The 24,756-nt window shown below is 40.7% G+C and overlaps 1 protein-coding gene across 2 annotated transcripts in view; it reads left to right on the top strand.

Moving 5' to 3' along the window:
• The first annotated feature begins 363 nt into the window (after window positions 1-363).
• LOC124024305 (gastrula zinc finger protein XlCGF57.1-like) overlaps window positions 364-24,756 on the top strand; it is a 174,963-nt gene continuing 150,570 nt past the window's right edge. The window contains exons 1-2 of one of the 2 annotated variants that reach the window (XM_046338287.1): window positions 364-910; window positions 7,778-11,260. In XM_046338287.1, the coding sequence (XP_046194243.1) occupies window positions 583-910; window positions 7,778-8,988 (1,539 nt within the window). In that variant the 5' untranslated portion in view covers window positions 364-582 and the 3' untranslated portion in view covers window positions 8,989-11,260. Of the gene's footprint in view, window positions 911-7,777; window positions 11,261-24,756 lie in introns of those variants that run through there. The other variant, XM_046338288.1, reaches the window with a different exon arrangement.

Genomic DNA, 24,756 nt, shown 5'->3' with positions numbered 1-24,756 from the left:
ATACTTTTCTATCCCGGGACCATTCAATTTTCAACTCACCCACAGCAATTCTCCATAAATCTGCTGTGGATTACCCAGAATCCCAAAATAAATTATTACATATGTTATAATTCAAAAACATATCTGTTTGTGCTTATAGGGAACCAGATCTTCAATTCAACTAAGTTACTATGTCTTTAACTACACTGTGTTGTTACACTGGTGAGTAAAAACTCAGGCGTCCTGCACCTTGTTGTCTGAAAACAAAATACAATTTTTACTCAACTGCGTTACCCACTCCAGTCAGCTGAGGGCGGTCTAGGAATTTAAGCTTATGCTGTTGGTGTGACGTATATATTATACGTATATTCTAGTGGACGGAACGCTTCTTTCAGCAGCAACAACAGTTAGTCAGCCACCTCGGTAGCCTGCTAGACAAAACAGCCGAACCAATAAAGCTCGTTCGTGTATATTAGCTACTGTGTTTTAAACACACTTCTGTCGTCTACTTAGTTATCCGATTTAATTATATATTTACGGTGTTGTTATTATTCAGCGGGCTGGTTAAGTTAGCATTAGCCTAGCTAGCTAACATCCCCGACCATGCGGTCACTAAGCTTCTCTCCTTCTAAAGAGGAGGAAGATATCACAGTAAAACAAGAAGTAGAGGGTGGGGCTGTTACTGTGAAAGAAGAGGAAGACGCGTTCAGTGTGAAAGAGGAGGAGGATGTTACAGTAAAAGGAGAGGAAGATGCAGTTTATGGCGTGAAAGAGGAGGAGGAGATGACTGTTACACCGAAAAATGAGGAAGAAGAGGAGGAAACTGGATATCTGGGCCCGGTTTCCCAAACGCGTCTTAAGTCATCCAATGGTTCTAACGATGAATTTAGCCATAAGATGGTTTTGAGAAACCGTTCCCTGATTAACACTAGTAAGTACTGTCTTAAAAACAGAGGCAAAAACTCTGCAGTTGTTGGACTGATGTATGGTGTTAAAGTGGAAATCTGCAATTGCTACATCCATATTGTGACTTTTAAATTATTTATAGCCATTGATTCTTGAAGAATATAACACATTCCTCATGAGTTTAGTTCAACTTTTTTACCCGGTCAGTTCACCAAATAAGCTTTTTTTACTCTAATGTTTAGAAACAATGTAAATCAACACTGTATAGCCTCAACATGGTTAAAACTATCATGTTTATATTTTGGATGGTCAGTCCTTGCATCCGTCTGTCTGTAGTTACATTTCTCCAACCCCATAATCATCTTATTACCAAAACAGTGGCGGGATGGCAGATTTGTTACTGTTTGAAGATTTGCAGATTGCTGGGTTGTGTGGGTTTTTTAAACAGCAACAAAATGACTGCCCAGAGACTTGGTTTGGTGAACAGCTGAGGGATAGTGGAAGGAGAAGTGTTACCACTCTCAAATTCAAAGAGAAAGCTATTGTAGCAACCGTAACCCAACACCTATATTATTATTATTATTATTATTATATTAGCGACCATGTCAAGAAGTTCAGAGATCTTGGCGTAACAGTTATAAGGTGTTGGCTTGACAGTCACTGGACCCAGGTTTGAGTTCAGCAAAGGGCAACCCCATGAATTCACTACACTATGAATACAAGGACTGGTCATCCATGATTTCATAATGATTGTTTTAACCAGGTTTCTAGGCTATATAGTATATTCTAGAATTCATCCATGATGTCATAATGATAGTTTAACCAGGTTTCTAGGCTATATATTATATTCTAGAATTCATCCATGAGGTCATAAGAGGTCGACCGATTATGATTTTTCAACACCGATACCGATTATTGGAGGACCAAAAAAGCTGATACCGATTTACTCAGCCGATTTTATTTTTTATGTTGTAATAATGACACTTACAACAATACTAAATGAACACTTATTTTAACTTAATATAATACATCAATAAAATCAATTTAGCCTCAAATAAATGATGAAATATATTCAATTTGGTTTAAATAGTGCAAAACCAAAGTGTTGGAGAAGAAGGTAAAAGTGCAACGTGCTATGTTAGAAAGCTAACATTTAAGTTCCTTGCTGAGAACATATGAACACTGGTGGTTCCTTTTAACATGAGTCTTCAATATTCCCCTGGTAAGAAGTTTTAGGTTGTAGTTATTATCGGAATTATATGACCTTGGCGTGATCCTGGACAACACCCTGTCGTTCTCAACCAACATCAAGGCGGTGGCCCGTTCCTGTAGGTTCATGCTCTACAACATCCGCAGAGTACGACCCTGCCTCACACAGGAAGCGGCGCAGGTCCTAATCCAGGCACTTGTCATCTCCCGTCTGGATTACTGCAACTCGCTGTTGGCTGGGCTCCCTGCCTGTGCCATTAAACCCCTTCAACTCATCCAGAACGCCGCAGCCCGTCTGTTGTTCAACCTTCCCAAGTTCTCTCACGTCACCCCACTCCTCCGTTCTCTCCACTGGCTTCCAGTTGAAGCTCGCATCCGCTACAAGACCATGGTGCTTGCCTACGGAGCTGTGAGGGGAACGGCACCTCAGTACCTCCAGGCTCTGATCAGGCCCTACACCCAAACAAGGGCACTGCGTTCATCCACCTCTGGCCTGCTCGCCTCCCTACCAATGAGGAAGTACAGCTCCCGCTCAGCCCAGTCAAAACTGTTCGCTGCTCTGGCCCCCCAATGGTGGAACAAACTCCCTCACGACGCCAGGACAGCGGAGTCAATCACCACCTTCCGGAGACACCTGAAACCCCACCTCTTTAAGGAATACCTAGGATAGGATAAGTAATCCCTCTCACCCCCCCCCTTTAAGATTTAGATGCACTATTGTAAAGTGACTGTTCCACTCGATGTCATAAGGTGAATGCACCAATTTGTAAGTCGCTCTGGATAAGAGCGTCTGCTAAATGACTTAAATGTAAATGTAATGACCAATTATATGACGCTACCCATCCCTTTTGCGGGATAATTGTCATCAACAACTGCTGAATTGCAGAGTGCCACATTCAAATAATATTACTAAAAATATTTATATTCATGAAATCACAAGTGCAATATTTCAAAACACATCTTAGCATTTTGTTAATCCACCTGTGGTGTCAGATTTATAAAATATGCTTTAGAGCGAAAGCGTTAAGTAAGTTTATCGATCACTTTACAAAACATTATGAACACCTAGCATCAAAGTAGCTTGGTCACGAAAATCAGAAGAGCAATAAAATGAATCGCTTACCTTTGATCATCTTCGGATGTTTTCACTCACGAGACTCCCGGTTACAGAATAAATGTTCCTTTTGTTTCATAAAGAGTATTTTTATATCCAAAATACCTCCGTTTGTTTGGCGCGTTATGTTCAGAAATCCCCAGGCTCGAGTGGTCACGACAAAGCAGATTAAAATTACAAATAGCATCCGTAATGTCCACAGAAACATGTCAAATGTTTTTTATAATCAATCCTCAGGTTGTTTTTAAAATATATGATCGATAATATATCAACCGGCACAGTCTTTTTCAGCAGCGGGAGAGACGATGGCTGCCCAAGCTCTGTTGTGCAAGCAAAACTCATGCGAACACCTGACGCGATGTTATCTTTCTCGCTAATTCTTCAAAATAAAAGCCTGAAACTATGTCTAAAGACTGTTGACACCTTGAGGAAGACTTAGGAAAAGGAATCTGTTTGATATCTCTTTAAATGGAGCAAAGGCAGGCAGGCTATGGAACATGGAGCTTGGAGCCACTACCTGGTTTGATTTTCCTCAGGTTTTCGCCTGCAATATCAGTTCTGTTATACTCACAGACAATATTTTGACATATATTCTAGCATCTGTGCCTGAAAAATAGCCCGTTTACTTTGGGAACGTTATTTTTTCAAACATAAAAATAGTGCCCCCTAGCTGAAAGAGGTTAACCTTTGACCATTGGATGTTCTTATAGGCATTTTAGTTTTGCCAGTGTAACAGTATAGCTTCCATCCCTCTCCTCGCTCCTCCCTGTGCTCGATCCAGGAACACAACGACAACAGCCACCCTTGAAGCAGCGTTACCCATGCAGAGCAAGGGGAACAACTACTCTAAGGCTGTGATGTTTGAAACGCTATTAGCACCCGCTAACTAGCTAGCCATTTCACTTTGGTTACACCAGCCTCATCTCGGGAGTTGATAGGCTTGAAGTCATAAACAGCGCAATGCTTGACGCACAACGAAGTGCTGCTGGCAAAACGCACAAAAGTGCTGTTTGCCTACCACCGCTCAGTCAGATACTTAGATACTCATATGCTTGTATGCTCAGTCAGATTATATGCATCGCAGGACACGCTAGATAATATCTAGTAATATCATCAACCATGTGTAGTTAACTAGTGATTATGATTGATTGTTTTTTATAAGATAAGTTTAATGCTAGCTAGCTACTTACCTTGGCTTACTGAATTCGCAGTGGAGTGCAGCAAGAGAGAGGCAGGTTGTTATTGAGTTGGACTAGTTAACTGTAACGTTGCAAGATTGAATCCCCCGAGCTGACAAGGCGAAAATCTGTCGTTCTGCCCATGAACGAGGCAGTTAACCTACCGTTCCTAGGCCGTCATTGAAAATAAGAATGTGTTCTTAACTGACTTGCCTAGTTAAAAAAAGATTAAATAAAGATGTAAAAAAATATATATATTTTTTTTAATCTAAAAAATCGCTGTCTAAAAATACCGATTTCCTGATTGTTATGAAAATTTGAAATTGGCTCCAATTAATTGGCCATTCCGATTAATCGGTCGATCTCTAGTCATAATGATAGTTTAACCAGGTTTCTAGGCTATATAGTATATTCTAGAATTGCCAGTGAAGATTTCCTGTGGGGCAAATTATTAGAGCTGTTGATAAGTCATTGTATAATACTCAGCCAATTTATTTTCATGACCTTACATTAAAGGCAAGACATACCTAGATTCAATTACATTCATAAATTGGTTTGAAATCTTTGTTTTAAACCCTTCTCAAAGTTGGTGCCTTGACAGATTTGTAAAAAATTGTTTGTCATGAAACACTATTTGATTTTAAATGTAACCTTTATTTAACTAGGCAAGTCAGTTAACCTCTTGAAGCTAGGGGGCACTATTTTTATGTTTGGAAAAATAACGTTCCAAAAGTAAACGGCCTATTTCTCATGACCAGATGCTAGAATATGCATATAATTTACAGATTAGGATAGAAAACACTCTTAAAGTTTCCAAAACTGTCAAAATATTGTCTGTGAGTATAACAGAACTGAAAATTCAATCAGGAAGTGCCTCTTATTTTGAAACCTCTGTTTTCCTATGCATGCATATCCTCCATTTTAAAGGGATATCAACCAGATTCCATTTTTTCTGTGGCTTCCCTAAAGTGTCAACAGTCTTTAGACATAGTTTCAGGCTTTTATTTTGAAAAATAAGCATGAAGGATCACATTGCGTAAGTGGATAGGTGGGGGCTCTGAGTGAGTTTGTGCGCAATTGAGTAAACCGGCCATTGTTCCTCCCACTGTTATGGAAAAAGCTACACACTCGGTTGATATATTATCGAATATATTTTTTTTAAACTACCTGAAGGATGATTATAAAAAACGTTTGACATGTTTCTGTGGACTTTATGAAGACTATTTGGAATTTCCGTCTGTGTTGTCGTGATCGCTCTTTCCTGTGGATTTCTGAACATAACGTGACAAACAAATGTCGGTATTTTGGGTATAAAAATCATCTTTATGGAACAAAAGGAACATTTGCTGTGTAACTGGGAGTCTCGTGAGTGAAAACATCCGAAGATCATCAAAGGGAAACGGTTAATATGATTGCTTTTCTGATTTTCATGACTAAGCTTCCTGATGCTAAGTGTACATAATGCTATGCTAGGCTATCGCTAAACTTAAACAAACGTTTGGATTGCTTTCGCTGTAAAGCATCATTTCAAAATCTGAGACGACAGGGTGATTAACAAAAGGCTAAGCTGTGTTTCAAAATATTGCACTTGTGATTTCATGAATATGAATATTTTCTCGTAATATTATTTAGTAATATTATTTGACTGTTGCGCTATGCTATTCAGTGGTTGCTGACGAAAACTATCCTGCTACAGGGATGGGTAGCGTCAAGAAGTTTTAAGAACAAATTCTTATTTACAATGACTGCCTAACCTGGACGACGCTGGGCAAATTGTGCGCCGCCCTATGGGACTCCCAATCACGGCCGGTTGTGATACAGCCTGGATTTGAACCAGGGTGTCTGTAGTGACACCTCGAGCATCATTAGTCATTTAGGTCATTTAGGTCAACATTGGATCATTCAGAGATCCTCACTGAACTTCTGGAGAGAGTTTGCTGCACTGAAAGTAAAGGGGCTGAATAATTTTGCACGCCCAATTTTTCAGTTTTTGATTTGTTAAAAACGTTTGAAATATCCAATAAATTTCGTTCCACTTCGTGATTGTGTCCCACTTGTTGATTCTTCACAAAAAAATACAGTTTTATATCTTTATGTTTGAAGCTTGAAATGTGGCAAAAGGTCGCAAAGTTCAAGGGGGCCGAATACTTTCGCACGGCACTGTAAGTAGGAAAACCTGCTAAATCGGCAGTGTGTCAAATACTTGTTCTCCCCACTGTATCTGCCTCACTAACTTTAAGCATCAGGTATCTGAGCAGCTTACCGATCGCTGCAGCTTCTCATCTAGCCTACCTGGTTAAATAAAGGTGAAATATATATATATTTTTAAATCTTAGCTTTATTGACAACACTCAAATGGATACTGTCATTAACGCGGTTCTTCAATAATTACACATAATTCTTAATACTGTAGCTGTTTTAGTTACAGTCACATGTTCAACTATCTTCAGCTGATCCAGGAAATAATTTTCTGAATGCCAGTCAAATGACAAATATCACGACATGCAACAACAACCAGAGTGCTTATTCATTCTTCACTCTGGTCAAGACAGTTATGCCGTGCTCCATGTTGGATCCAACATCCCTAACAAATTTATGTTTATAGTGTTATTGTCTGCTTCATTTATAGTAGGGTCTTGTGTCCAAACAGACAAACAGAGATACTTAGCTCATAATGTGTAGAGAACTGTTCCTAGATGGATAGGCTGTTTTACAACACAAAGAGCAGTTTTCCTATATTTGCTGTTAGGTGAAGTTATGAGTCCTACAGTAGGTGTATGGTATAGTTAGGTGGAACAACTTAGCAAACAGTGTACAAACTGTCATTGTCAGGCTGATGAAAAAGCCAAGAAGCATTTTACTGGTTGGTGTTTTTTATGTACAAAGCAGTTGATTTGCAATGATGACACAAACATTATATTAGGCTCAAACGAGCCTTACAGTTAAAATCCAAAGTAGTGTGAAATGCAGTCATTAGCAACCTGGAAATGGAGGTTACTCCCCTGAGTTTCCCCCATTCAGAATACATTGTGAAAAACTAAAATCTTTGCTCACCATTTTTGCTCCAGGCAGATATACTACATACAATTTTAGCAAACACAGAAAGGGGCCTATATTGGAGACCAAAAGTTGTCTGGCACACTGCTAAGAGTTTCAACAACATGAATAACTTATTTCTAGTCTACAATCTTAGATGTTAATACTAATGTGAAAACAAGACAAAATATGACTATTCTTGCTCATTTTAAGACAAATGTCAAATAATCATTACATTCATTACATACGTCAATTGTTGTACAACATCATGGCTACGCTGTTGGCATCACCTTTTACAGTGGAGTTCTGCTGTTGTGAGCCTTTAACCATCTGTATGACTTTGTCGTTCACACAGGAGAGAGACGTGACTATCGTGGACCCTCTGGGGAGCCTCAACAACCTCATGATGCTGACGAGGCAGAGAAGAGTCTCTCCAGATCAGAACTCCTCAAGAAACACCAGCAGAGACCCACGGGGAAGATAAATCACCGCTCTGACTATGGGAAGAGATTCACCTCATCAGCAGGCATTAAAATGCATCAGAGAATCCACCCAGTAGAGAAACGTTATTGCTGTACTCAATGTGGGAAGAGTGTTGATACATCTAGCCATCTTATTGTACACCAAAGAACACACACAGGAGAGAAACCTCACAGCTGTGATCAATGTGGGAAGAGTTTTATTCAGCTAAGCAACCTGATATCACACCAGAGAATACACACGGGAGAGAAACCGTATAGCTGTGATGAATGTGGGAAGAGTTTTACTCACATAGGCACCCTGATATCACACCGGAGAATACACACAGGAGAGAAACCATATAGCTGTGATGAATGTGGGAAGAGTTTTGCTTTTTCGAATAATCTGACTCTTCACCAGAGAACACACACAGGAGAGAAACCTTATAGCTGTACTCAATGTGGGAAGAGTTATACTCATTCAACCAGCCTGATATCACACCAGAGAACACACACGGGAGAGAAACCGTATATCTGTGATCAATGTGGAAAGAGTTTTACTCAGCTAAGAAGCCTGGTAACACACCAGAGAACACACACAGGAGAGAGACCGTATAGCTGTGATGAATGTGGGAAGAGTTTTGCTAGTTCCCGCAATCTGACACTTCACCAGAGAACACACACAGGAGAGAAACCATATAGCTGTACTCAATGTGGGAAGGTTTTTTTTACATCTAGCCTTCTGAAGACACACCAGAGAAGACACACAGGAGAGAAATCTTATAGCTGTACTGTATGTGGGAAGAGTTTTGTTCAATCTGGGGAACTGAAGATTCACCGAAGAACACACACAGGAGAGAAACCGTATAGCTGTACTCAATGTGGGAAGAGTTTTACTCAGCTAAATGGCCTGATATCGCACCAGAGAACACACACAGGAGAGAAACCTTATAGCTGTGATCAATGTGGGAAGAGTTTTGTTCAGTCAAGCTCTCTGAAGATACACCAGAGAACACACACAGGAGAGAAACCTTATAGCTGTGATCAGTGTGACCAGAGATACTCTGAAAAAAGATCTCTGATCAAACATCAGAAAATACATACATGAAAGATTTGTTTCATGGTATCAATGAAATGATTTCACAATGTAGAATGTTTAACATTGTAGTAGGAGTGTTTTAATGATGTCACAATGTAGAACCCTAAACGTTTGCCCCCTGTTCTATTGATTTCAGCATGATGTGGATATTAGCCTCAGGGGGAAAATCCAGTTATGAAATGGAAGACTATTATTTATGAGATTTAAGAAAAAGTGACAAACAAAAAGAGTCGTTACACTTACCACATTGGTGACCCACTTGAGTCAAAATGCAACACTTCAAAATGTGGCAAGCTGTTTTCTACAAATTGTCCTCTAACCAGTGATGTACACATTATTCCCAGATTCCGTGTGGTTTTTGAGCTGTTAGTTTTAACAGGGCGTGCAACTTCATCTCCCTCCTCTCAGCACAATTGTGGAATGTTTTAACATTGTAGAATTAACATTTCAATAATGTCACAATGTAGAACCCTAAACGTTTGACCCCTTATCATTTGATTTCAGCATGATATGGATATTAGCCTCGGGGAAAATCCAGGCTCTGAATTTGAAGAGTACTATTTATGTGATTTAACAAAAAGTGACTAACAAAAAAAGAGCTGAGTTACACTTACCATGTTGGTGACCCACTTAAATCAAAATGCAACACTTCAAAATGTAGCTTGCTGTTTTCTGCAAATTGTCCTCTAACCAGTGATGTACACATTATTCCCAGATTCCGTGTGGTTTTTGAGCTGTTAGTTTTAACAGGGCATGCAACCTCATCACCATCCTCTCGGCACAATTAATTTCAACATGATATCGATGAGTGATGACAAAGTGTTGTGTTCCTTTGTTTAGCGACCCCTACATTGAAATGCATCACTCCCAAATGTAGCTGACTGTCTTCTGCAGGTTGTCCTCTAACCAGTGAGGTGAAAGATATCTCCCATTTCCATGTGTTTTTTTTAGTTGTGTTAGTTTCAACAGCATGTACAACCTGATTTCCTCCCTAATCGATATGATCAGTGATTTATTGCTACTTGTCAAAACAACAGTGTTTCTGGTGCTTGTATAGACCGTCCCCTCGGGAACCAGGGACCCTCTGCACACATCAACAACTGACACCCACGAAGCATCGTTACCCATCGCTCCACAAAAGCCGCGGCCCTTGCACAGCAAGGGGAACTACTATTTCAAGGTCTCAGAGCAAGTGACGTCACTGTTTGAAACACTATTTAGCGCGCACCACCGCTAACTAAGCTAGCGTTTCACATCCGTTACACTTGTGCAGTTTATAAGGAGCTTGTTTTAAAAAATACAAGTAATATGATTATTGTGGCAGATGTTTGTGTAGATAATACATTTTACGTTTAGGTTTTCAATTTATCACAAACTGATTCTGCATTTGGACTATTGATTTGGACACGTTTAAACTGTGACCCGACGTACAATATAAGTTTGGTTTTAGTTGAAAGTTGAAAAGAACTAATTTCAACTTCCTTGCAGCTTATACACATGGACTCAGTATAATAAATTGGTCTATAATCAATTTTATTAACAATCCTAATAAATTGAGTCATAAATATAAAATATATGTGTTGTCCTAAGAGGAAGGAGTCTTTGGTTTTTCTATTTATGTTCTGAGGTTGGACTTTAGCATGTATAGCTCGTTAGCACGCCGAGCTCGTTTGCACGTCTAGCTCGTTAGAACATTGTCATTGTCATTGATTGTCACCTCGTTCGTCAGTATGTGTTACACCTGTGCTGTCTTGTCCATCTCGTTAGTGAGAAGGTGTTTCACATGAGCTGGTCCAGGTTCTATTTAAGAGTGACTGGTCCAGTGCTCCAGTTGTCTTGATAGATGTGGAGAGTCAACACCTTCAGTTGCTTCACCTTTTTGGTTTGCTTCCTGTCTTTACGTTTGGTGTGGGTTTTTCTTTTGTTTGTTGCTTCTTGGGTGAAGTTGATGGGTCTCATGGTGGGTGTCTTTTATGTCCCAGTTGTTGTTACTAGTCAACTTTCAATAGACACCCCCATAGTGTCTTTCAGAGCCCCTCCTATAAAACAAGCTTATATTTTGGGTTGGATATTGCATCCAATTATTAATATTTTAATCAATGACATTTCCATAGGGTGCTCATTAGTCTTTCAGTTGTTATTACTCTGTTTTATTTATCCTCTTATGCTTGTGTACTAAATAGTTGTTTATTTTCATTTTTTTATGTTTTTACCTGTGAAGCCATTGTGTTGCATCCATGTCTGAAATGTGCTGTATAAATAAAGCTTGATTTGACTTGAACATATTGCAAAACAAATTAACCCAAGGACCGACCAATCAACAGACTCTTGGTCCCTTTTATTATCCCCCTTTGTCCCTTTGAACTAGACCAGGTACTGTGATACAGCTGCTCTCTCCTCAATGCCATGAACTAGACCAGGTACAATGTTACAGCTGCTCTCTCCTCCTCAATGCCATGAACTAGACCAGGTACTGTGTTACAGCTGCTCTCTCCTCCTCAATGCCATGAACTAGACCAGGTACTGTGTTACAGCTGCTAAACTCACTGAGATGAGGTCCAAAGCCCACCACTCCTTGGTTTCCCCAACCTAAACTCCCATGTTAAAACATTAGTATTGTGTTGTTTAAAAATTCATATGAACTTACTTTCTTTGCATTATTCGAGGTCTGACAACACTGCATCTTTTTTTGTTATTTTAGCCAGTTGTCATTTTCTGCAAATAAATGCTCGAAATGACAATATTTCCACAACCTAAACTCACTGAGATGAGGTCCAAAGCCCTCTCCTCCGTGTTTTCCCCAACCTAAACTCACTGAGATGAGGTCCAAAGAGGTGACATCTAAGAGGTGGTTTGATGAGTAACTTTGCCTGAAGCCTTGTTAGGTTCCCAAGCACTTTAATTTGTTGTCGATGTTTCATGGAAAGAAACAGCAAAGTTAAGCCCAATGTGTAGCAGGTGGACATTGGATTTGTCCGGTGGTCCTGTAGCTCAGTTGGTAGAGCATGGCGCTTGTAACGCCAGGGAAGTGGGTTCAATCCCCGGGACCACCCATACGTAGAATGTATGCACACATGACTGTAAGTCGCTTTGGATAAAAGCGTCTGCTAAATGGCATATATTATATTATATTATCCAGACCCTGTCAGTGTGCCAGGTGGACATTGGGTTTGATCCAGACCCTGTCAATGTGCCAGGTGGACATTGGGTTTGATTCAGAGCCCGTCAGTGTGCCAGGTGGACATTGGGTTTGATTCAGACCTTGCCAGCATGGCCAGAAATGTATTCCAAGGTCAGTAACTTAACCACAGAACCACCCCAGACCTTTCATGCATGACTAAAAACACCTAAGTATTGGATTTACTGCCATGGTCTAGTATGTCACTGCCTCAGACACCATTCACAATGCTGGCTGAGGCATGACATATTATTTGCTAACCATTCACAATGCTGGCTGGGGTACGAGTAAAACATGGCATATTATTTCCTAACCATTCACAATGCTGGCTGAGGTACAAGTAAAACATTACATATTATTTCCTAATTGTAAAAAATGGCAAGGCTTTAGCTAAGTGGGCTTTTCCATTGTTGATGAAAGCAGGGGAAGTGTTGTGAGTAACAGAACTGCCTGAGATGTGGGGGAAGGGAAACTGCTCACTGATTGGCTGTAGTGACAAGGGTCCCTCCAAAAATCTATCATTATTCATTTACATTACATTTAAGTCATTTAGCAGACGCTCTTATCCAGAGCGACTTACAACTGACATGTCAAATTCTCCCCCCAAATCTACCAGACCCTGTCTTGATCTGACAAACAACAAATCATTTTACATTCAAATATGCAATTTGAAATAGTTAAATTCAATCCAGCTGGGCCTTTTTAACACAGACAGTTGTTCCTGCTGTATATGTTATGTCTTTGTACAGACCTAGGATCAGTTCGTTTTATATGCTCTCTAACACAGACAGTTGTTCCTGCTATAGATGGTATGTCTTTGTACAGATCTAGGATCAGTTCTCCTCCAAAATGCATTCACAGTACCAGTCAATTGTTTGGACACACCTACAAATTCAATGTTTTCTTTATTTTAACTATTGTCTACGTTGTAGAATAATAGTGAAGACAACACAACTATGAAATAACTCATATGGATTCATGTAGTAACCAAAAAAGTGTTAAACAAATCAAAATATATTTTATATTTGAAATTCTTCAAAGTAGCCACCCTTTTCCTTGATGACAGCTTTGCATACTCTTTGCATTCTCTCAACCAGCTTCACCTGGAATGCTTTTCCAACAGTCTTGAAGAAGTTCCCACATATGCTGAGCACTTGTTGCCCGCATTTCTCTCCGTTCCGATTCATCCCAAACCATCTCATAGGCATAGTTGTGTTGTCTTCACAGTTAACTCTAATGAACTTTCTTTCTGCAGCAGAGGTATCTGGGTCTTCCTTTCCTGTGGCAATCCTCATGAGAGCCAGCTTCATCATAGCAATTGACGGTTTTTGCGACTGCACTTGAAGAATCTTTCAAAGTTCTTGAAAGTTTCCACATTGACTGACCTTCATGTGTTAAAGTAATGATGGACTGTCATTTATTTTTGCTTATTTGAGCTGTTCTTGCCATAATATAGACTTGGTCTTTCAGCAAATAAGGCTATCTCCTGTATACCGCCCCTACCTTGTCACAGCACAACTGATTGGCTCAAATGCATTAAGAAAGAAAGAACTTCCGCAAATTAACATTTAACAAGGCACACCTGTAAATTGAGATGCATTCCAGGTGACTACCTCATGATAGATAGATGATAGGAGATAGAACAGATAAAACAGATAAAACAGATGGTCAACAGATAAAAGTCCAAATAAAACATAATAAAAAGTACATTTGAATGACACTAAATGGCAGTGTTTTTACAACTAATGCCGGTTTGCCTGAGGCTGGTGCCGTGCAGTTGTTGGTACACATGCATATACATACACTCACTCACTCAAATAAACACATTCAAGAAGACACACATACATGTAATAGTGCCAGACATGCACACAAACATATACAGTTGGCATTGCTGTTATGGTTTTAGTTGTCATTGATGTCCTTTGTTTTAAATGTATTATTTTGTTGTATTATTTTTTTGCATTGTTGTTTGCTGTTTTCTTCTGTCTTTTCCTTTTTTCTCTTTAGTTCATTCATTTGGTTGTTGGTACATTGGGGCGTTCTTGGGTGTGGCGAATGGAATTAATTGTTTTTTCTTCCTGAGGGGGGACAGTGGGAGGGGTATCGAATGGTTGAGGGACAGCTAGGGGGGTTCACATTTTTTGAGGGTTCACATTTTTTGGCCTGGTGGTAGATCGGTGAGCAGGGCATTGACCCTGGATGCTTCTGTGTGTTGCTCTGAAATGGGAGTCTGTTGGGTGACTGGTGTGATGTAGTTGTTGAGTGGCTTCACTGCAAGTATATTGTATGTTAATAATATTAAATAAAAAAAATTTAATCGAAGAAAAAAAAAAGCTTAAGCTAGATATCGAGCTAGTGTGACCTTCCTGGTCCCGTCTCTCAAGTCAGTGAGTCAACACAGGAAGGAGCAATGGATGGATAGTTCATTTATTTCCAAAGCTGCAATTATGGGACACACACAGTATGGATGAATGATCAGTAGTGACGGAAAATAAATAGCACTCCCACAGCAATTCTACATAAATCTGCCCTATAATATACTAACAAAAAAACAGTTGAAATGTTGATCAAAGTTATTGTGATTGTATAGTGGATGTAACAATTCCTACTAATTCATAATTTACTATATTAAATGAATCAATTGTTTCCATGTGTCTCATATTCACTACATCAGAATCAACTGTCATCCATTTTAGTATCAAAATATATTAAATTAACCTGGAAAATTACCCAATGTCCGAAGAAGTATAATACACCTAAACGAACAAAACCGGGCTAATAAACTGACTGGTGTTCATGTTTTATTTATTTATTTCACATTTATCTAACCAGGTAGGCTAGTTGAGAACAAGTTCTCATTTACAACTGCGACCTGGCCAAGATAAAGCATAGCAGTGTGAACAGACAACAACACAGAGTTACACATGGAGTAAAAGATAAACAAGTCAATAACACAGTAGAAAAAAAGATTGAGTCTATATACATTGTGTGAAAAAGGCATGAGGAGGTAGGTGAATTTAGCAGATTAACACTGGAGTGATAAATGATCAGATGGTCATGTGCAGGTAGAGATACTGGTGTGCAAAAGAGCAGAAAAGTAAATAAATAAAAACAGTATGGGGATGAGGTAGTTAAACTGGGTGGGCTATTTACCGATGGACTATGTACATCTGCAGAAGATCGGTTAGCTGCTCAGATAGCAGATGTTTAAAGTTGGTGAGGGAGATAAAACATATACATTTGTCATAAATTACCAGCATTGACGGGACACACAGTGTGGATGAATGATCAGTGGTCGACAGGGTAAAAATAGCACTCCTAAAGAATATGCATTTTCCAGTTAGATACCAATTTGAAAGAGGGATCTTTAGCATAAAACCCACATGGAAATCTGAGATTTGGCAAATAACATATAAAGAGAGGTTTACTTGACACCAAACCAACAACAGTCGTTACTAAAACATAAATTGCTAATGTATGATTTAAAACGTGGATTTTATGATGTAATGTCAACTTTATACATGTCTATCCCAGGACCACTCAATTTTCAAATTCTCCGCTGTGGATTACACCGAATCCCTTACCTTTATCACTGAGTGTATTTACAACGAGTGTATTTACAACGAGTGTAATGTCAACACACGAGCAGCACAGCGGTCTAAGGTTCGGCATCTCAGTGCAGGAGGTGTCACTACAGGCCCTGGTTCAAATCCAGGCTGTATCATAACAGGCCGTGATTGGGAGTCCATTAGGACAGAGCACAATTGGCCCAGTATCGTCTGTGTTAGGGTTTGGCCGGGGTAGGACGTCAATGTGAATAAGAATTTGTTCTGAACTAACTTGCCTAGTTAAATAAAGGTTAAATATATTTAAAACATCACTACACCGTTACAAACTCAGCAGCACAAAGTAGATAATCCATAATACATTTTCAATCGTGCATTGTGGGTAGTTTAGAAGATTTCCTGAAATAAGTTAATAAATATGTAATTACGCAAAAACATAACTGTGTTTCCTTATAGGTAACCATAAAGTGACTACAACTAGCTCACTAAGTCTTTACACTTGTGAGTAAAAACTAATGCGTCCTACACTTTAACTTGTTGTTTGGAGATAAAATATACATTTTACTCAACTGCGTTACCAACTCCAGTCAGCAGATGGCGGTCTGGGAATTTAAAGTTATGCTGTTATTGTGATGTATGATCTAGTGTACGGAACGCTTCTTTCAGCAGCGGCAACAGTTAGTCAGACACCTAGATAGCTTGCTTGACAAAAAAAAGGCAGAACCAATAAGCTCTTTAGACGCTTTAGTGTTTATTAGCCACTGTTTTAAACCCTCTTCTGCCGTCTAGTTTGTTATCCGATTTAATTTCATATTTACGGTGTTGTTATTAGTCAGCTAGCGGGCTGGTTAAGTTAGCATTAGCCGAGCTAACATCCCCGACCATGCGGTCACTAAGCTACTCCCCCGCAAAAGAAGAGGTGGATATCACAGTAAAACAAGAAGTAGAGGGTGAGGCTGTTACTGTGAAAGAAGAGGAAGACGCGTTCAGAGTGAAAGAGGAGGAGGATGTTACAGTTAAAGGAGAGGATGATGCAGTTTATGGAGTGAAAGAGGAGGGAGAGATGACTGTTACATCGAAAAAGGAGGAGGAGGGAGAAGAGGAGGAACCTGGATATCTGGGCCCGGTTTCTGTAAAGAATTGCTATTCTCTTATGCAAGTGATCAGCCTACTGCTAAATACATGGCTACAACTCACAGTAAAGGATGTGGGGCCCCCTACAGGATAACTCACGCACACACACCCCCATCCAGCACACACACAGTCCCCTTTAGCTGAACGGATGTGACGGCGGGATTCTAGAGTGACGGACGGCCCAGCTGAGCCAATGGCGGAAGACTACAGACGGACGGCCCAGCTGAACCAATCCAAAGATCCGATCTCCCAGGATCAACCTACTTTCTGTTTTGTATAAATTGTATTGTAACGGTTCACTCTTTCTCTTTTCCTGCTGTTCTGTGCGAGCGAATGGGAGAGCCGTATATACGTGTACCAGATATTCTCCCTCTGAATAAACTGTCGCTTGTCGTACAATCTACCACCTTGTCTGAATCGATCCTTAACCGGCTCACCCTTCTACATAACCTTTTATCAACATTTCCCAAACGCATGCAATGGTTCTAACGATGAATTTAGCCATAAGACGGTTTTGAGAAACCGTTCCGTGATTAACACTAGTAAGTACTGTCTTAAAAACAGGCACAAACTCTGCAGTTGTTGATTTGATGTTTGGTGTTAAAGCGGAAATCTGCAATTGCTACATCCATATTGTGACTTTTTAATTATTTATTTCTAGCCATTGATTATTGAAGAATATAACACATGCCTCATGAGCTTATTTCAACTGTTGTACCCCATCAGAACCCAGAAAAACTTTTTTAAACCCAAATGTTTAGAAACGATGTGCATCAACACTGTATAGCCTCAACATGGTTAAAACTATAATGTTGATATCATGGATGGTCAGTCCTTACATCCATATGTCTGTCTATGAATTTTGAAAGTAGTTACATTTCTCCAACCCCATCATCATATTATTACCAAAATAGTGCTGGAATGACAGATTTGTTATTGTTTTAACTGCAGATAGCTGGGTTGTGTGTTTTTTAAACAGCAGCAAAATGGCTGCCCAGAGGCTTGTTTTGGTAAACATGTGAGGGATGGGGGAAGGAGAAGTGTGACCATTCTCACATTCATAGAGAGAGCTATTGTAGCAAGTGTGACCTCACACCTAGCGACCTCATCAAGAAGTTCAGACATCTTGGCTTGACAGTCACTGGACCCAAGTTTGAGTTCAGCTCAGGACTACCCCCTGAATTCACTACACTATGAATACAATGACTAGCCATGCATGAGGTCATAATGATAGTTTAACCAGGTTTCTTGGCTATATAGTATATTCTAGAATTCATCCATGAGGTCAAAATTATAGTTTAACCAGGTTTCTAGGCTATATAGTATATTATAGAATTGCCAGTGAAGATTTCCTGTGGGGGTCAAATTGTTAGAGCTGTTGATAAGTCATTGTATAATATTCAGCCAATTTATTTTCATGCCATTTCGTCAATATAGCCCAACCAGAAAAGAGAGAAACTCTTCCTGAACCACCTTCTCCTGCTGGCCTTCGTAAATTCTGACGTTGCTGGTAATAGGCTACACAAGCAGTCGGCAACCTGCATTTGGAGTGCAAATTATCTTACCTTTTTACCTATCTGCTTGCCAGTTATGGTTGTCATATGCACATTTCCATGGAACAGTTTAATTTCATTGATAATAGTATCTCAAAATCATTGTCTGTAATTAATCTACATTCTATCTAAATTCGAATGAAATCTAAAAGTAACTTTTATTGCCATTGACAACTATGTAAAAATAATCCCTACATAAAGCCTACAAATAAAAACATTGCAAATAAATATCCTATAAATCACATGGCCTGTCTACAACGAACTTGAAACATTGTATAAAATATTCTGGGCCCTCAGGTTCCCGCGCCAGTGTGTTTGGGACAGACACAGTTGTCGGCTATTTGTGTAAGGGATAAGAAGTAATCAGGTATTTTCCACTGGATCAGCGCATTACATTTTTCCCTTTCGTGCCGAGTGGTTATCGAAAGGGCGAGAGCTGGAAATATTTTTCAAATGCTTTATAGATCTATTCTCATTTGCAATTGATTTTGATTAGACTTTGTTTACTTGCTGTTTGAGGTGAAGATAAATTAGCTTTGCGAAGCTCCTCCGCTCATTAGTGGCGGTGCGTTAAGACAATCAGAAATACTATCAGGATCCCCAAATAGGCACATTTATAGGCCTACATTTGCGCTCAGGCCAGGTAGACTAGTCCTACTTCTATATGCCTAGTAGGTCGATGTTGTTGTTAGGTGAAGTTTATGGGTCCTACAGTAGGTCTATGTTGTTGTTAGGGGTCCTACCATAGGTGTATGTTGTTGTTAAGTTTTGTGCCAATTTGGCAAGCACTTAGTGTACAAACCATCATTTAATATTTAACCTTAAACCTAATTAATAATTAACCTTAATAATTTGAATAACTCAGTCATCGATGTTACTACTATGGGCCTTTAACCATCTGTCTGAATTTGTTGTTCACACAGGAGAGAGACGTGACTATCGTGGATCTTCTTTGGAGCCTCAACAACCTCATGATGCTGATGAGGCAGAGAAGAGTCTCTCCACAATAGAACACCTCAAGAAACACCAGCAGAGACCCACAGGGAAGAGAACTCACTGCTGCTCTGACTGTGGGAAGAGATTCACCTCATCAGCGGGCATTAAAATGCATCAGAGAATCCACACAGGAGAGAAACCTTTTAGCTGTACTCAATGTGGGAAGAGTTTTACTCAATCATCCAGCCTTATGTCACACCAGAGAATACACACGGGAGAGAAACCATTTAACTGTGATGAATGTGGGAAAAGTTTTACTCGGTCAACTGGCCTGATGACACACCAGAGAACACACACAGGAGAGAAATCTTATAGCTGTGATGAATGTGGGAAGAGATTTGTTGCATCTAACAGTCTGAGGTGTGAGCAGTGTGACCAGAGATAATGTGATAAAATACCTATGATCAAACATCAGAAAATGCATACATGAAGGAGTTGTTTCATGGTATCAATAAAAAATGTCTCAATGTAGAATGTTTTAACATTGTAGTAGGAGTATTTTAATAATGTCACAATGTTGAACTCTAATCGTTTGCCCCCTGTTCTATTGATTTCAACATGATCTGGATATTAGCCTCAGGGGGGAATCCAGGCTCTGAATTGAAAGATTACTATTTATGTGATGTAACAAAAATTGACTCTCAAAAAAAGAGTTACACTTACCACGTTGGTGACCCACTTGAATCAAAATGCAACTCTTAAATGTAGCTAGCTGTTTTCTTCAAATTGTACTCTAATGAGGGATGTACACATTATTCCCAGATTCCGTATGGTTTTTGAGCTGTTAGTTTTAACAGGACGTGCAACCTCATCTCCCTCCTCTCGCACAAATGATTTTAGTGATGAGTTATGACAAATAAGTGTTGTGTTCCTTTGTTTAGCGACCCCTACATTTAAATGCATCACTCCAAAATGTAGCTGACTGTCTTCTGCGGGTTGTCCTCTAACCAGTGAGGGAAAAGATATCTCCCATTTCCATGTGTTTTGTTTAGCTGTGTTAGTTTCAACAACACGTACAACCTGATTTCCCCCCTAATCGATATCAGTGATTTATTGCTGCTTGTCAAAACAACAGCGTTTCTGGTGCTTGTGCAGTTTATAAAGGAGCTTGTTTAAAAAAATACAAGTAATATGGTTATTGTGTCAGATGTTTGTGTATACAGTACATTTTATGTTTAGGTTTTTAATATATCACAAACTGTTTCTGCATATTGGTTATTGATTAAACTGTACGAAGTGGGTTTTATAGCACATTTTATGTTTAGGTTTTGGTTATTGATTTGGACACGTTAAAACAGTGTTTTGACATTGGGTTATCCCACCTAGCAAAATGTAATTAAAAATAAGACTATACAACCAAATATTTAATATTTACATTTCATGTAACATTTAGTAATCATAATTATTTATGTAACCAACTGACAGTTTTTGGGTACACTTATATTGACATTGTTTCCCTGCTTTTAGAATATCAGCATTCATTCTCAGGTGTGCCAAACCATATGTACGAGAGCATGTGGTAAGGTCAACTTGGTTGCTCATTGTCTCAAGGGTGAGCAGTCAAAATATTTGTGTTGTGCATTTAACCAGTGTGTTACCATGGATCACAATTTATTTTGACACATTTTTCCGTGTTGGAGATGAGTTTTATCTCTTATTCTTATCTGTATTTTATTTTATTTTAATTGCACTGTTGGTTAGGGGCTCTTAAGTTAGCATTTCACTGTTAGGTCTACCTGTTGTATTCGGCGCATGTTACTAATATAATTTGAGTTTTGTTTGAACCAAGTGGACGAGAGTTCTCGAAGCTAGTGAGTTTTAGGATTCTATAGAAAGAAAAAGGAGAAAAAATATATACGATTGTATATTATTATTTAGAAATGTGTTTTTTTATTGTTTTAATTGTTGACAGCCAGTAGACATCATGTTTATATTATAGAAGGTGAAGCATTGTAGTTGATTATGTGAAATGGAAGTTGTTTTCTAGTCAGTTGTTCAACTGAAATGTGTCTTGGTCACACTGGTTGGTGTTACCTCGTTAGTCAGTATGTGCTACACCTGTGCTGGCTTGTCCATCTCATTAGTGGGGGGAAGGAGTGGGGGGACAGCCTGCCAGGCTTCCTCGAGGTCGAAATTAGGGATTTGGTGGAGGATTTAGCGGGGATGGGACGTTGTGTCTCCCCGCTACCTCCTTCACCAAAGAAGAAAGGGATGAAGAGGGGAGCTTGGCAGGAAGTGAGAGGGAGGGGGTGCTAAGAGAGTGGCTGGGGGGTGGAGGTAATTTGTCCTCCCGGTTTGCCTCAGCCCCTTCCATTTTAGTGGATGACTCCAATGAGGGGTAGGTGGGCTATTTGCTAGAGGGATCCCAACTCCTGTTTGAGGAGGTGGGGTCCCCTACATGCAGCCCCGAGGCAAACAGGGAGGGGGGGGTGGTGGGTGGGGAGGGAGGACCCAACACACTGCCTGGGTCATGGGTTGGGATGGAGGACGGGGGGGCGTCAGGAGAGGAGAGGACGTCCCCGCCGGTGGAGATGGACCAGGGGAGCATCGGGTGAGTCTCCTGTTTTTTCTTTGATTTTTTATTTGTTGTTAATAATTAAATGAATAGCTAGATATAGGTTAATTGGGGTGTATGGGCCACAGGTGGCGGCAGACAGGAGGGAGATGGTGGACTGTCTGGCGCCCTGTGTGTTACAAACAGGCACTTGGTGATAGGAGGAGACTTTAATATAGATTTAGGGGTAGGCGGTGATAGCAGTGCAGGTGCCATCTCTGGGCTAATGGCTTGCCATGGTCTGGTTGATGGTGGCCTGCACACTACTCCGGCAATGGTCGGTCCTACATGGCGCAACTCCAGGGGGGTTGCGCGGAGGCTCGACTACATTTTTGTATCCAGGTCTTTGGGTCAGTTGTCTGGGCGGCTGTTGCCTGTTTTCTTCACGGATCACGACGGGGTGTTCCTGCAGGTGGGGTCGCCAGTCTGCCTCTTTGGTAGGGGGTACTGGAAGTTAGATCGGGATATACTGGAGGACACATTTTTTTGTTTCTTTCGGAGGCTTGACGGCCTCCGGTCCATGTGCGAGGGGGTGTTAGAGTGGTGGGATTTAGTTAAGGGGAGGATAAGGGCTTTTATAATAGGATATTGTAGAAGGAAAAAATGGGAGGAAAGGAGGGAGGTGGATCGTATCCAAAGGTTAATTGAACTCGAGTACGAGGCAGGCAACCTCGGCGGGTCGATTGACTGGGAGAGATTCGCAGCCCTAAAGGCGTAGCTCAGGGAGCTGCAGGAGCAGAAGGCTCGAGCTTTCCTGGAGCGTGCGCATAGTGGCTTTCTAGAACATAATGAGACTTGTTCCGCTATGTTCTTTAAGTCGGTTAGGGCCAGGCAGAGTAGGAAGGTAATGCATGGAGTTAGGGAAGAAAATGGTAGTATATTAAGTAAACCAGAGGAAATGGTCAGGGTGACAACTGATCATTTCCAAGGTTTATTTAAGGAAAGGGAAACAGATGTAGAGCAGGGAAACATGTTTTTAGAACACTTGTCCCGGCGGTTGCCAGAGGACATTAGAGACGTGATGGAGGCCCAGATCTCACTAGAAGAGGTTGAGAGCGCTCTTAGGAGGATGGGAAAAGGGAAGGTGCCTGGGATGGATGGGCTGCCGGCTGAGTTTTACCTCAAGTTTTGGGGTATACTTGGACCAGTGGTTCTCGAAGTCTTGAAGGCCATCCTTGAGACGGGGGTCCCGGGGGGATCAATGGCTGTTGGTGTGCTGTCACTTCTTTATAAGAAGGGGGAAGCAACTGACCTTGGCAACTGGCGGCCATTGACCATGCTGTGCGTAGATTACAAGATTCTTGCAAATGTTTTAGCAGACCGGTTGCGCACAGCCCTTCCCTACGTCGTCCACGAGGATCAGACGTGCGGGGTAGAGGGCCGCTCTATAAGATGGAACCTACAGTTGATCAGGGATTCCATCGCTTGGGTTGAAGATAGAGGGCTGCTTTTAATGGTATCAGCGCTAGATCAGGCGAAAGCTTTTGATCGCGTGAATAGATCTTTTCTATTCAGGGTGTTAGGTAGATTAGGATTTGGGGAGAAGTTTATAGGATGGATCCGTACTTTATATGTCGGAGCGGGGTGTCGAGTTAGTGTAAATAGTCACTTAGGTGACGTTTTTGACCTCTCGTCTGGGGTCAGGCAGGGATGCCCACTCTCAGCTCTCCTTTTCGTTCTGTACATGGAGCCTCTGGGGGCTGCCATTAGGGAAGACACAGGGGTGGAAGGCTTGTTGATCCCTGGAAGAGGTGGGCTGCGTGTTAAGATGACGCAGTACGCCGACGACACTTCCTTGCTGTTGTGCAAGGACTCGTGCCTGACAAGGTCCCTTGCCATCTTTGGGGATTTCACCCGAGCGTCGGGAGCAGTTCTGAACCATGCAAAGTCTTCCGTCAAATTTTTCGGAAGATGGCGCGGTAGAACGGATGTGCCTGGGGGGTTATCTGTCTGTGAAGGGGCCCTGAGGATTCTCGGGGTTCATTTTGAGACCTCTGGCTCAGCGACACTAAACTGGAACATGCGTATCGCAGTGGTACAGAGGAAGCTAGCAATGTGGAAGGCTAGGTATTTGTCTTTTATGGGCAAAGTCCTGGTCCTAAAGGTGGATGTGTTGCCATCTCTTTTGTATTTGGCGTACATCTACCCATTGCCGGCTTGTCTGAGGAGGCCTCTAGTGACGCTTGTGTTTCAGTTTATGTGGAGTGGCAGGTGCGAGTGGGTCGCCAGGGCACGCATGATCTGTCCCATCGGGGAGGGAGGTAGGGGGGTACCACATTTCCCCCTCAAGCTGGACTAGGGGATAGATTAGGGAAGGGGAGATAGGGAAAGGGTTAGGTATGACGGGGAGGGACGATGCTCCCGAGGTTTGTTTTTGTTTGATGTTTTTGTTAATAGAATTCATTAAGAATGAATGAGAATTATGATTTTGTAATAGTATGAATGGTATTGATTGTAATAAATTATTTTAACCACCACCTTTTTGGTTTGCTTCCTGTCTTTAAGTTTGCTGTGGGTTTTTATCTAGTTTGACTCTTGGACAGATTTAGTGGGTCTCATGGTGGGTGTCTTTTAGGTCCCAGTTGTTACTTGTCAATTTTCAGTGGACATCCCCATAGTGTCTTTCAGAACCCCTCCTAAAAACAATCTTATATTTTGGGTTGGATGTTGCATCCAATTAATATTGTAATCAATGGCATTTCCTTAGAATGCTCATTAGTCTTTCAGTTATTATTCTGTTTTTTTAATCCTCTTATGTATGTTGTGTACTAAATATTTCTGTTTATTTTGATTGTT

The sequence above is a fragment of the Oncorhynchus gorbuscha genome, linkage group LG03 (assembly GCF_021184085.1).
Source record: "Oncorhynchus gorbuscha isolate QuinsamMale2020 ecotype Even-year linkage group LG03, OgorEven_v1.0, whole genome shotgun sequence".
Classification (NCBI taxonomy): Eukaryota; Metazoa; Chordata; class Actinopteri; order Salmoniformes; family Salmonidae; genus Oncorhynchus; species Oncorhynchus gorbuscha.
Note: the sequence above shows the minus strand (reverse complement) of the source record. Positions and strands in the feature narration are given on the sequence as shown.